This window comes from Mauremys mutica, chromosome 8, assembly GCF_020497125.1.
Source record: "Mauremys mutica isolate MM-2020 ecotype Southern chromosome 8, ASM2049712v1, whole genome shotgun sequence".
Classification (NCBI taxonomy): domain Eukaryota; kingdom Metazoa; phylum Chordata; order Testudines; family Geoemydidae; genus Mauremys; species Mauremys mutica.
Window position 1 is genome coordinate 73,487,429 of NC_059079.1, and position 13,968 is coordinate 73,501,396.

Here is a 13,968-nt window from a genome sequence, read left to right on the forward strand (position 1 = left end):
AGGTCTGTACTTTCCCACACTCCGTTCCTCTCCACCTGCCAGCAATGGAATTAAATTTCATAGCCTTCCTTCCTGCATACACGGGCCACAAGCCCTCACGTTCTGGAGAGACAGCCCATCTACTAGACCCCAGAACAGGTCATTAGAAATCGGTGCTTTAAGAACATGTCCCCTGATGACTTTGCTTCACAGAACCTGATCTGGCAGCACAGCTACCAATCCTCAGAATCAACGGATAAAAAAGTCAGTCTAAAGCCCTTTTAATAATTGTTTTTATTAGTGTTATGGGTACCAGAAACTCAATTTTTAAAACCTCGTAAACAATGTGGAAAATTATACCATGTTCCCTTTAACTTAAATATTATATTTGGTAATGAAATTAAATGAAGACAGAAGGAAAGGGATTTATCTTAACTTATTACACACTACAAAGTGTATAAAGTTTATTGTATCACTTTGAACCTACTTTACTAACATACTACTAATGCAATATTACTCTTCACTTCTATGGTATCTTTTAAGCAAGGATTTCAAAATGTTTTATAACTATTAGTTTCAGTTTCATATGGTTAGAAAAAAAGACTACAATTTTGAAAAAACATATTTTACAATATACACAAAGCTCAACCTCTCGACCAAATATGCAATGTACATTGCAGCCAAGCAGCTTTAATTTAACCAGCTTCTATTTGTTAATACATAATTACTTTGTAAATGAAATTTAGTCTTAATTTTCATTGAACATTAAACTTGTACATTGAAAAGAGGTTTCAGAAAATCAACACACTATTACATAATCATCTCCATAAGGAAGAATCATAGGGAAGGTGGTTTATGATAAACTACTGTTAAAACTTAGGTTTGACTTATTATGTTTCCTTTATATCTAGATAAAATAGAAGTTGTTAAGCTCTAATAATAATACACTAAGGGCTAGGTGGAATCTACAAAGAAAGCATGCTATAGGAGCTCCTGCTCTTCTTCAATAGCCATACCACAAACACAAAGATCTAGGTGAAAAACCAGGAATAAAGAATTACATAATGTAGAAATACATATTCTTGATCTCTTACAGAAAAGGCCTGTACCTTCTTGAAAGTTTCTTGGAGGGCGATAAGCCTCTTGATTCTCATTTCTCCTTTATGGTGTCTGATAGTTGAACAGAACAGAGTTGGTTGTTCTCATCTATTGGTAGGAAAGCCAACCGTTTTGACCACAGTTCTCATTTATCCCTATCACCTTGTTAACAATACAGCCTTCGCCTGAAGATCTGGGTATGGAGTCTTCAGAAACAGAAGCTCTGCCCTGCAAACAATACAGAATGATGTGGTGTTGTTATTGGCTGTTATGAAGAATGCGGCATTAATACGCACTGGGGGACATGCAATCAGGGCTTCATCTTACAGAACTGTGGCTGGGATACCGTTCTATTTGAAGTCAACAGAAGTTTTGTCATTGATTGCAATGGGAGCAGGATCTGGCCTGTACCTACATCGTAAAATATAAATGCTCATGTTTAATGAAATCCTAAAAGATGGCACTGTGTATCTATATAACTTGGAGGGAAATTTTACAATGTGAAAATTCAGAAGTAAATGTAATTTGATAAGCCAAATACAACCATATCCACTTCGTTGTATTTCTATTTGTATTTCTGTCTTTCAAAAACTGTCTGGAACATCTTACATCCCCTGTGAGGTGTTTACAATTACAAATCCGGAAAAGCTTTACTGTAATTTAGGTGGCTGATTCAAAAAGATCATTATCTTGATGTTTGTTTAAGCCAAAATGTTCAAATGTGGTCATTGGTTGTGTGTGTCCAATTCCAGACATCTTGGGCCTAGTTTTCAGAACTGTTTAGTACCCAGAACTCTCACAGAACTCAATGGGAGTGATGGGTACTCAATGACTCTGAAAAATCAGGGCAAATTTGTGGCCAGGATCATTAGCAGTAACAATAACCAACTAGATCTGTCTTAATTTTTTATAATAGATTTGTAAGAGTTAAGAATAACTTATTTTGATAACAACTAATCAACTGTTGGTTAATACTTTCTGTAGGAACACTGCATAGCCGCTATAAAGTGCCAGCATAAACTCTGATTTTTTTCATGATCAAGGCTGCCAAAATGCCAGATGCTCAGATGCTGTTATGCTGTAAACTGGCTCTCCCCCCACCACCATTTACTACAGCGGTGCTATGTTAATTTACACCAGCTGGCATATTGATGTCTTTAATATAAATTTGGTATTTGCTGTTTACATCTTCTGAAGGGGAAGTGTGGGTTTTCTTTTGGAGCATTTTGCCATTCTATCTTAGGTATCCAAATCCAGACTGTTCTCCCAAAAGAAATTACTATAATCAAAGAATTCATTAATTATGTTGAATTCCAGGTTATCTTTAGGTAATAATTAGAAATGACCATTTATACTAAAATGTCTCTGGGAGTACATTTTACTTTCACAAATAGAAATCTCTGTTTTAATTAATTCAGGATTCTTGGCAGTAGATTAAGCTATCTAAAACCTTCATTTCATTTTTACAGAGAAAAAAGACTCTGTAATCTATAGGGTTTTTTTAAAGCTATACACATATTCATGTATGGTAATAATAATTCACCAATTAGCCATTACTAATAGTCACAACAACCACAAGTTCCTAGATTAAAGGTATTTGTTAGGACTGGTGTCACAAAATTATTCTTGAATGACAAACTCTATCTGAAACACTGCTTGATTATTGTAACTCTCTCTCTCTTTGGGGGGAGGGAGGGGAATCTGTAAACTCTTTGCAACCACCGGGCCCATAAAACCTCATTTTAGTTGTATCCATTATCAAGAAAACGAAGAGTCTGAATTAAGGCAGCACTTATTCTTGAGCTGCTTTCTCTGTATTTTCTAAAGGCTAGATGCTCCTTCACATTTGTTCAGGTGGAAGGGAGCAGAAAATGATGGAATTTGGCCAGTGTGTGTAGAATAGGGGGTATTAAGTTTTGCATCACGTTCCCCCATTTTTATAGTTAATTCTAATGCCTGCTCCCCCACCCCCCAAACCAGCAGAAATACTTCAAGCAAGACCAGCGGGAGGTGACGATTCCATCAGATTTGGCTTCTGGATTTCCTCTGTCCATGGAGAAAACAGAGAAAGGGGAGGAGGGGGCTGCTACAGAGAAGAAGATGGCAAACATCCCCTCTGAGGAGTCAGATTTATTTCTCCCATCCACCCACACTCCTTGTATTCTTTGTGCACCTTCCTTTTCTCCCTTAATACATCCCTCCACCTGAGGGTAAGATTGGTGGCAAACTCCATGAAGTGGAATCTCCTGGGCCCTCTCTTCCTGCGGGATTTGCTTCAGGGACAGTACAATATGAGTCAATGCCATAGTTCACCACAGCGAGGACATAAATATTATCCACCAACAAGTGTAACGTCAGGAGAATGCATTTGGATACAGGCTCCTGTGTGTTATCCTACAATCATTAAACACATTCAATCTCATAATGCAAAACAGACACTATTATTGCTTTCCACGGGCTATAAACTTCCATCCATTCAACACAAAAACAGAGAGCTAAGTGGTACCAAACCCGGCTGCTTTATATTGAATTACACCTCCTCCCAGCCTCAGTTGCGCCTATCGGAGTTTTTCCACAGCTGAGGACCTGACCCTGTATTTTCAGCATTGTTGGACAAGGTACTAGCCACCGGTGTCTCTACATATACATATCAATAACAATCTGAAATTACTTGTACACAGTAAGTTTTCTTTGTTGCTCTAGATTATTGCCTCTCCTTGGACTCTGGACTCTATTCCGTTCTTCACCCATTTCTCACGCTTGCTGCTTATAAAAATCCTGTTAATACCACTAACTGCCACTGCAGTGTGCATATAATACTGGCCTATAACATCCACATTGATTGTCATGGATACAAAAGCTCATGAAGCTCGAAATGATGGTGATTTTACAGGATTTAAGCAATCATTGCCCATTCTTTCAATAAATATCCCCCTCATTGAAAACTCTGCCACTGCTTGCTGCTCACATAGAAAAGGGTTTGCCGGACAACTAAGGTGTAGCTTACATTTTCCTTAGATACTTCTATTTTACTTTGTTTTCCCGATCTCCGTCATTACATATTGACGCATTAGTCCTAAAATCCACATCTCAGCAAAAACACTGCTGAAGAAGCAAATTCTGCCTCAATTTCCTTGTAAAATTTTAGACTTCATCGAGGTTCCTTAGGAATGTTGTACAAAGGTCCGATAATTCTGATGTTAATAAACCCTTGATAAATAACATCCAGATACTTATTCTGACAAGTTTCAACCTTTCTTGGTAGAGAACACACACAATGCAAGAAGATCAGAATCAGTTCGGCAAACTCTCTTTTATAGCGTTACTGTGCAATTATATTAGCCAAGGCATAGTAAAATTTGAAAAATACGTTGAACAATAAACAGAAAAGCTCCCTAGGCAATGAAATATTTCTCAACATTTCTATATGTTCCATCCAACTAATTTTCATACCAGTAGAAACAAACATATTCAGAAAAGGTATTGATGGAAATGGAGTGAAATAAGCACTCACCTCCCTCACCGATTCTTTCTCCTCCTTTAACTGACAGTTAATCTGAGAGTCAAAAATGGACCCTCCTGCAGCGATGGAGTCAGCGGGTAGAGAAGGTACCAGCGGCCTGAGAAATTTAAATTCGCTGGTTCCAGACCCAGTTGTCAAGCAAACCTCATAACAATAAGATTGAGGCAGAGTCCCAGTGCCGCTCGTCTCCGCAGGATTTGTGGGGAAGCTGCCGTCACTATAAAAATTCCTGAACGATGGAACATACTGCTCTCGGCACTGCCTTGTCTTGTACAGCCGGATGGCAATAATCGTTACCACAGAAACCAGAAAAAGGAATGAAATGAAAGACAAGGAAATGCCTAAATACAGGGTTAACGTGTCCTGCTGCTCCTCCTCTTGTGGTACATCTAGTAACTGCATGTAGGCGTCTGAAAACCCATCCACCAGAAGCACATTAAGCGTCGAGGTGGTGGATCTGGGCGGCTCTCCGTTGTCTCTAACCAGGACGATAAGTTTCTGTTTCACAGAGTCTGGGCTCGTTATAGGCCTGCTGGTTTTTACTTCCCCGGTTTGGAGTCCCACAGTGAAGAGACTTGGGTCTGTGGCCTTGAGCAGCTGGTAGGAAAGCCAAGAATTCTGACCGGAATCTCCATCCACAGCCACCACCTTCGTCACCAGGTAACCCGCCTCCGCCGATCTGGGAAGCAGGTCATTAGCGAGGGCGCTGCTGTTCTGCAGAGGGTATAAAATGAAGGGGGCGTTGTCATTTTCGTCAATTATCACAACTCGGACAATGACTTCAGAGCTCAGTGGCGGGGACCCGCCATCTGCAGCTCTCACTGTAACCTGGAAATCCCTCGTTTGCTCATAATCCAAAGACTGCAGCGCGTACACGTTCCCGTTCTCGGAGTTTATGGAGATGGAGGAGGAGAAGGGGAGGTCACCGATGTTGCCAGGCAATGCCGAATACGTCACTTTGGCATTCTGCTCTGTGTCTAGGTCAGCAGCACGGACAGTTCCAATCAACAGGCCCGGGGGGTTGTTCTCCTTCAGGTACATGACGTATGAACTTTCATTAAACACAGGGGGGTTGTCATTAATATCCGACAGCTGAACTCGGATGATCCTCACTGAGGTGAGCCTCGGAGTGCCCCGGTCTGTGGCTGTGATGGTTATGTTATACTCAGGCACTTTCTCTCGGTCCAGGGGCTTTTGTGTAACAAGCTCGTAATAATCCTTCAGAGTCGATTTTAAAGCAAATGGGACATTGTCCTGAATGGAGCAGAGCGTTCTGCCATTGTCCCCGGAGTCTCGGTCTCTCACACTGAACAGGGCCACCACTGTCTCAGGGGAGGAGTCCTCGGGTATGGTGCTGGTGAGGGATGTCAGCGTCACTTTCGGAGCGTTGTCATTCATGTCCTTGATTTCTACCAGGACTTTGCAGTGCGAAGTAAACCCCCCGCCGTCCGTGGCCTGAATTTCTATTTCATACATTGCTGCGTCTTCGAAATCAATTATCCCCCAAACAGTGATTTCGCCAGTGAACGGATTTAGCTGAAATAACGTGAGGACTTTGTCAGGCACCTGCCCGAATGAATAGGTGATTTCTGCATTTGAACCTTGATCCAAATCACTGGCTTCAACCTTAGTGACCAAAGTACCTTTAGGACTATTTTCCATTAACTGCACCTTGTACACCGACTGACTAAACTGCGGGAAGTTATCGTTGCTGTCCAGCACATTAACGCGTATTCGGGCTGTGCCGGTTCTCTGTGGCAGGCCCCCATCGGCAGCTGTGAGAATCAGCATCAACTGCGCCTGCTCCTCCCGATCTAATTGTTTCTCTAGCACCAACTCCGCGTATTTACTGCCGTCCCCCCGGGAAAGCACATCCAGGCTGAAGTGCTCATTGGAGGTGATTTCGTAACTCTGTACGCCGTTTGTTCCTATGTCTGAATCTTGGGCCCTTTCCAAGGGGAAGCGGGTGTTTATGGGGATCTGTTCAGGTATTTTAAAAACGAATTCATTTTTAGAGAATTTAGGGGAATTGTCATTCACATCATTTATCTGCACCTCCATTCTGTACAGCTGCAGTGGATTGTCCAACACAATTTCGAATTGCAGCAAACACGGATATCTCAGTCCGCACAGATCCTCACGGTCTATTTTCTCCTTTATTATCACATCCCCGGAGCTTGTGTTCAGCTCAAAATATTGCTTGCTGCTTTTAGAAATCAGCCGGGCACTGCGACCAGACAATTTCCCTACATCCAGTTTCAAATCCTTTGCAATATTAGCAACTAGGGACCCGCTTTTCTTCTCTTCGGGCACAGAATAGCGGATCGTCTCACACGCCCCCAGGGACACACACAGACATAGAAAGAAAGACAGAACTTGCCTTTTCCTGGAGCGATTCTCCATTCCGCCAGCCATTCCCGTGTCAGATCCGAAACACAGGCCTCTGTGCAAAGCTGCTGCAGCCATTCATATGCTAGAGAGAAAACGATTTATCCGCCAATATTGACTTTATTTGTAATTATTCAGCCGCCCTTTCCCTGTAATCCTTTGTCACCCGTTCCCGGCGCAGACCCCTTGCCGTTTGGATTCGGATGTCTGAATGCAGCTTTCACTGTGTGTCGACGGAGTCCAAAAAGCTGCATTTTCAGCACCGTCTTTGCTAGTATCGCCACCTTGTGGTGCAGCTAAAATAAGACATCCCATGATGTTTACTTTTGAAACTTACTATGTGCAGATATTAACTGCATAGCAAAGATTTCACTATTAAATACGAATTGTGGTTATAACATTTCACAGTGAAAACTGTGAAATATTAAAGCAGATTATTACCGATTAGAGAAGATAGAGAGTTGCAAAATAATATAATAGTCAATTGAATTGTGATCCTCCTACACCACAGTCTCTTTTCTCACATGCCAACACTTTTACAGCTAACTAAATAAACAAGTTACCGCAAGTCTATCACACGTTCCATCGCTTCTCTTTCGTCTACAAAGTTACAATATTTTGGCAATCCCTAAATCTATTATTCCCTTTTCTGTTTCGGTGTCCTAGAGTAAATCTAGAGTCGACCCAGTGGTTAAACACGCATCATATAGGTAATTGTGGAGAAGGGATCTCGTCCTTGCAGCTACACAATTATTCGAGAAAATGAGTCTCCCATAGCAAGTGGAAGAAGCAAATGTATCTTTCTCCTGATTTTTGTATCTTATATATTTTATGTCAATACAGGCCATAACAGAAACAAGAAACAAATTAAATTGAAGCCATAGAGAAGTAATGTATATATTTATATTCCATCACATTTGTCTTGCGTAGTTGTCACTGGATTGCATATGTGCATCGGAAAATCCTCCATTAGCAGTATAATTAGCATTGCAGCAGCGGATTAGGGAGGTGTGCATTGTGTTTATTTATATTCAGCTTTTGCGTAAAGGAGTCATGCTCCGTAAATGGGATCGTGGTTTCTCTTCCGCATTTTGGAGTCCGATAGTGAATAAATCTGCATCAGCAGCCTTCAGCAGTTGGTAGGAAAGACAAGAATTCTGACCAGAATCTCAATCCAGAGCCACCAATTTACCTTCCTCGCTCTAGAGGTGCTGTTCTGAAGAAGGCATAAAATGAAAGGGGCACTGTCATTTTATCAAATTACTGGAAAATTTATTGCTGCCTGTAAAAATCCTATTGATGCCATCAGCTGCCACTATATCACTAGATGAGAGGAGAGATAGGGTATGTCTACACTATGGGATTATTCCAATTTTACATAAACCAGTTTAGTAAAACAGATTGTATAAAATCGAGTGCAAGCAGTCACACTAAGCACATTAATTCGGTGGTGTGCGTCCACGGTCCGAGGCTAGCGTCAATTTCTGGAGCGTTGCACTGTGGGTAGCTATTCCGTAGCTATCCCATAGTTCCCACACTCTCCCCCACCCCTTGGAATTCTGGGTTGAGATCCCAGTGCCTGATGGGGCAAAAATCATTGTCGGGGGTGGTTCTGGGTAAATGTCATCAGTCACTCCTTCCTCTGGGAAAGCAACGGCAGACAATCATTTTGCACCCTTTTTCCCTGGATTGCCCTGGCAGACGCCATTAGCATGGCAACCATGGAGCCTGTTTTGCCTTTTGTCACTGTCACCATATGTGTACTAGATGCCGCTGACAGAGGCGATTCAGCAGCGCTACACAGCAGCATTCATTTGCTTTTGCATGATAGCAGAGATGGTTATTAGCCATTCTATACCATCTACCATGCCACTGTAAATTGGCAATGAGATAATGGTTACCAGTCCTTCTGTGCTGTACCATCTACTGTTGTCATAGGTGCCCCTGGCTGAGATGGGCCGGGGGCGCAAAAGACAAAAATGGGAATTACTCCCTGAATCAATTCCTCCTTTATGGTATCTAAAAATAGAATCAGTCCTGCCTAGAATATGGGGCAAGTGTACTAGAGAACCAGTTTATCAGAGAACCAGAGAGCACAGCTGCTCCTTTTCAGATCCCACAGAAATGATGAGCTGCATGCCATTCACAGGGGGTGCCCCTGCAACAACCCCACCCGTTGATTCCCTCCTCCCCCAGCCTTCCTGGGCTACCGTTGCAGCGTCCCCCCATTTGTGTGATGAAGTAATAAAGAATGCAGGAATAAGAAACAGAAGGGAAGGCAGCCTCCAGCTGCTATGATAGTCCAGACAGGACATTAAGCAGTGTGGGGGAGAGGAGCCCAGCATCCTGCTGCTATGATAGTCCAGGCAGTACAGAATCTTTTCTTTACACATGAAGGGTGGGGGCTGGTGGAGCTCAGCCCCCTGTTGCTATGATGAAGATGGTTACCAGCCGTTCTGTACCATCTACTGGGAATGATCAGGAGTTTTTTACCCAGGTGCCCCCAGCCAACCTCACCTGAGCCCAGCCAGGAGCACTCACAGGCTGATGATAAGGATGGATACCAGTCCTTCTGCACTGCACCATCTGCCACAAGGCTGATGATGATGACGGATATCATATTGCACTATCTGCCACCAGTGAGGGGGAAAGAGGATACTGCAATTGAGTGCCACAGCATTGCGTCTACCAGCAGCATTCAGTAGACATAGGGTGACATTTAAAAAAGTCAAGAGATTATTTTTTTTCCTTTTACTTCGGGGGGGGGGGTGGTAAATGGACGAGCTGTGCCCTGAACCACCGTGGACAATGTGTTTGACCCTACAGGCATTGGGAGCTCAGCCAAGAATGCAAATACTTTTTGGAGACTGCAGGAACTGTGGGATAGCTTGAGTCCTCAGTCCCCCCTCCTTCCCTCCCTCCATGAGCGTCCATTTGATTCTTTGGCTTTCCGTTACGCTTGTCACGCAGAAGTGTGCTGAGTCCCTGCTGTGGCCTCTGTCTGGAGATTTTTTTAAAATGCTTTGGAATTTCATCTTCTGTAACGGAGCGCTGATAGAACAGATTTGTCTGCCCATACATCGATCACATCCATACGGTCCATGCTGGAGCTCTTTTTGGATTTGGATTTCAGACTGCATCGCCACCCGTGCTGATCGGAGCTCCACGCTGGGCAAACAGGAAATGATATCAAAAGTTCGTGGGGCTTTTCCTGTCTACCTGGCCACTGCATCCGAGTTCAGATTGCTGTCCAGAGCGGTCACAGTGGTGCACTGTGGGATACCGCCCGGAGGCCAATACCATCGATTTGCGGCCACACTAACCCTAATCCGATATGGTAATACCGATATTAGCGCTACTCCTCTCGTTAGGGAGAAGTACAGAAACCGGTTTAAAGAGCCCTTTATATCAATATAAAGGGCCTCTTAGAGTGGACGGGTGCGGCGTTAAATCGGTTTAACGGTCCTAAAATGGGTTTAAACACCTAGTGTAGACCAGGCCATAGAAAGAGTGGGACTTTTCAGATTGGAAAAGAGACTAATAAAGGGAGGCGGGAGGAATGACTGAAGTCTATAATATCATGACTGGTGTGGAGAAACCGAATAAGGAGGTGTTATTTACTACTTCTCATAACACAAGAAATGCAGGCACAAAATTAAATTAATAGTCAGCAGGTTTAAAACAAGCAAAAGGAAGTATTTCTTCAAATTCTTCACACAACGGACAGTCAACCTGTGGAACTCTTTGCCAGAGGATGTTGTGAAGGCCAATACCAGAACAGCATTTAAAAAAAAGAACTAGATAAGTTCATGGAGGATAGGTTCATGGCTCAGAGAGTCTGCACAGAGACCAATATCACATTTTGATTAATGGACTTTTAGAGAGGAAAAGAACATAACATATAAAAAGGAATTAAGAACAAATATATTAGCTTGAACATCATACAAGAGGGAAAAATGAATCAACTACAGAAAAGGCTTCCTAGGAAAAAACATCTCTACACATTTATGGAAATAATATAAGTAATTTTCATAGCAGTAGAAACACACATATTCAAGCAAGGTATTGATACAAATGGAGTGAAATAAGCACTTACCTCCCTCACCGATTCTTTCTCCTCCTTTAACTGAGAGTTAATCTGAGAGTCAAAAATGGACCCTCCTGCAACGCTGGGGTCAGCGGGTAGAGATGGTACCAGCGGTCTGAGAAACTTAAATTCGCTGGTACCAGACCCAGTTGTCAAGCAAACTTCATAACAATAAGATTGAGGCAGAGTCCCAGTGCCGCTCGTCTCCGCAGGATTTGTGGGGAAGTTGCGGTCAGTATAAAAGTTCCTGGACGATGGAACATACTGCTCTCGGCACTGCCTTGTCTTGTACAGCCGGATGGTGACAATTGTTACCACAGAAACCAGAAAAAGGAATGAAATGAAAGACAAAGAAATGACTAGATACAGGGTTAACGTGTCCTGCTGCTCCTCCTCTTGTGGTACATCCAGTAACTGCATGTAGGCGTCTGAAAACCCATCCACCAGAAGCACATTAAGCGTCGAGGTGGTGGATCTGGGCGGCTCTCCGTTGTCTCTAACCAGGACGATAAGTTTCTGTTTCACAGAGTCCGGGCTCGTTATAGGCCTGCTGGTTTTTACTTCCCCGGTTTGGAGTCCCACAGTGAAGAGACTTGGGTCTGTGGCCTTGAGCAGCTGGTAGGAAAGCCAAGAATTCTGACCGGAGTCTCCATCCACAGCCACCACCTTCGTCACCAGGTAACCCGCCTCCGCCGATCTGGGAACCAGGTCATTAGCGGGGGCGCTGCTGTTCTGCAGAGGGTATAAAATGAAGGGGGCGTTGTCATTTTCGTCAATTATCACAACTCGGACAATGACTTCAGAGCTCAGTGGCGGGGACCCGCCATCTGCAGCTCTCACTGTAACCCGGAAATCCCTCGTTTGCTCATAATCCAGAGACTGCAGCGCGTACACGTTCCCGTTCTCGGAGTTTATGGAGATGGAGGAGAAGAAGGGGAGGTCACCGATGTTGCCAGGCGATGCCGAATACGTCACTTTGGCATTCTGCTCTGTGTCTAGGTCAGCAGCACGGACAGTTCCAATCAACAGGCCCGGGGGGTTGTTCTCCTTCAGGTACATGACGTATGAACTTTCATTAAACACAGGGGGGCTGTCATTAATATCCGAGAGCTGAACTCGGATGATCCTCACTGAGGTGAGCCTCGGAGTGCCCCGGTCTGTGGCTGTGATGGTTATGTTATACTCAGGCACTTTCTCTCGGTCCAGGGGCTTTTGTGTAACAAGCTCGTAATAATCCTTCAGAGTCGATTTTAAAGCAAATGGGACATTGTCCTGAATGGAGCAGAGCGTTCTGCCATTGTCCCCGGAGTCTCGGTCTCTCACACTGAACAGGGCCACCACTGTCTCAGGGGAGGAGTCCTCGGGTATGGGGCTGGTGAGGGATGTCAGCGTCACTTCCGGGCTGTTGTCATTCATGTCCTTGATTTCCACCAGGACTTTGCAGTGCGCAGATAAACCGCCGCCATCCGTGGCCTGAACTTCTATTTCATACATTGCTGCGTCTTCAAAATCAATTATCCCCAAAACAGTGATTTCGCCAGTGAACGGATTTAGCTGAAATAACTTGAGGACTTTGTCAGGCACCTGCCCGAATGAATAGGTGATTTCTGCATTTGAACCTTGATCCAAATCACTGGCTACAACCTTAGTGACCAAAGTGTCCCGCGGACTATTTTCCATTAACTGCACCTTGTACACCGACTGACTAAACTGCGGGAAGTTATCGTTGCTGTCCAGCACATTAACGCGTATTCGGGCTGTGCCGGTTCTCTGTGGCAGGCCCCCATCGGCAGCTGTGAGAATCAGCATCAACTGTGCCTGTTCCTCCCGATCTAATTGTTTCTCTAATACCAGCTCCGCGTATTTACTGCCGTCCCCCCGGGAATGCACATCCAGGCTGAAGTGCTCATTGGAGCTAATTGCGTAACTCTGGATGCCGTTTGTTCCTATGTCTGGATCTTGGGCCCTTTCCAAATGGAAGCAGCTATTTACGGGGAGCAGTTCAGGTATGTTAAAAACGAATTCATTTTTAGAGAATTTAGGGGAATTGTCATTCACATCATCTATCTGCACCTCCATTCTGTACAGCTGCAGTGGATTTTCCAACACAATTTCGAATTGCAGCAAACACGGATATCTCAGTCCGCACAGATCCTCACGGTCTATTTTCTCCTTTATTATCACATCCCCGGAGCTTGTGTTCAGCTCAAAATATTGCTTGCTGCTTTTAGAAATCAGCCGGGCACTGCGACCAGACAATTTCCCTACATCCAGTTTCAAATCCTTTGCAATATTAGCAACTAGGGACCCGCTTTTCTTCTCTTCGGGCACAGAATAGCGGATCGTCTCACACGCCCCCAGGGACACACACAGACAGAGAAAGAAAGACAGAACTTGCCTTTTCCTGGAGCGATTCTCCATTCCGCCAGCCATTCCCGGGTCAGATCTGAAACACAGGCCTCTCTGCAATGCTGCTGCAGCCATTCCTATAGTGTGCTAGAGGGAAAACGATTTGTTCTCCAATATTGACTTTAATTGTAATTATTCAACCGCCCATTCCCTGTAATCCTTTGTCACCCGTTCCCGGGGCAGACCCCTTGCCGTTTGGATTCGGATGTCTGAATGCAGCTTTCACTGTGTGTCGACGGAGTCCAAAAAGCTGCATTTTCAGCACCGTCTTTGCTAATATCGCCACCTTGTGGTTCAGCTAAAATAAGAAATCCCATGTTTACATTTTAAACTTACTATATGCAGTTATTAACTGCATAGCAAAGATTTCTCTATTAAATACAAATAGCGGTTATAACATAACATAAGAACATAAGAAAGGCCGAACCGGGTCAGACCAAAGGTCCATCCAGCCCAGTATCTGTCTACCGACAGAGGCCAATGC

The 13,968-nt window shown here is 43.8% G+C and overlaps 1 protein-coding gene and 1 pseudogene across 6 annotated transcripts in view; both read right to left on the minus strand.

Moving 5' to 3' along the window:
- Window positions 1-263: 263 nt before the first annotated feature.
- Window positions 264-13,968, minus strand: part of LOC123376145 (protocadherin beta-16-like) — a 51,897-nt gene continuing 38,192 nt past the window's right edge. For 4 of the 6 annotated variants that reach the window (XM_045027935.1, XM_045027937.1, XM_045027936.1 and 1 more), the window contains exon 2: window positions 264-1,305. In XM_045027935.1, coding sequence (XP_044883870.1) covers window positions 1,186-1,305 — 120 coding nt within the window. In that variant the 3' untranslated portion in view covers window positions 264-1,185. Of the gene's footprint in view, window positions 1,306-4,591; window positions 7,218-13,473; window positions 13,572-13,968 lie in introns of those variants that run through there. The other 2 variants (XM_045027933.1, XM_045027932.1) reach the window with 2 other exon arrangements.
- The window catches only part of LOC123376146, a 63,935-nt pseudogene continuing 57,189 nt past the window's right edge, over window positions 7,223-13,968 (minus strand).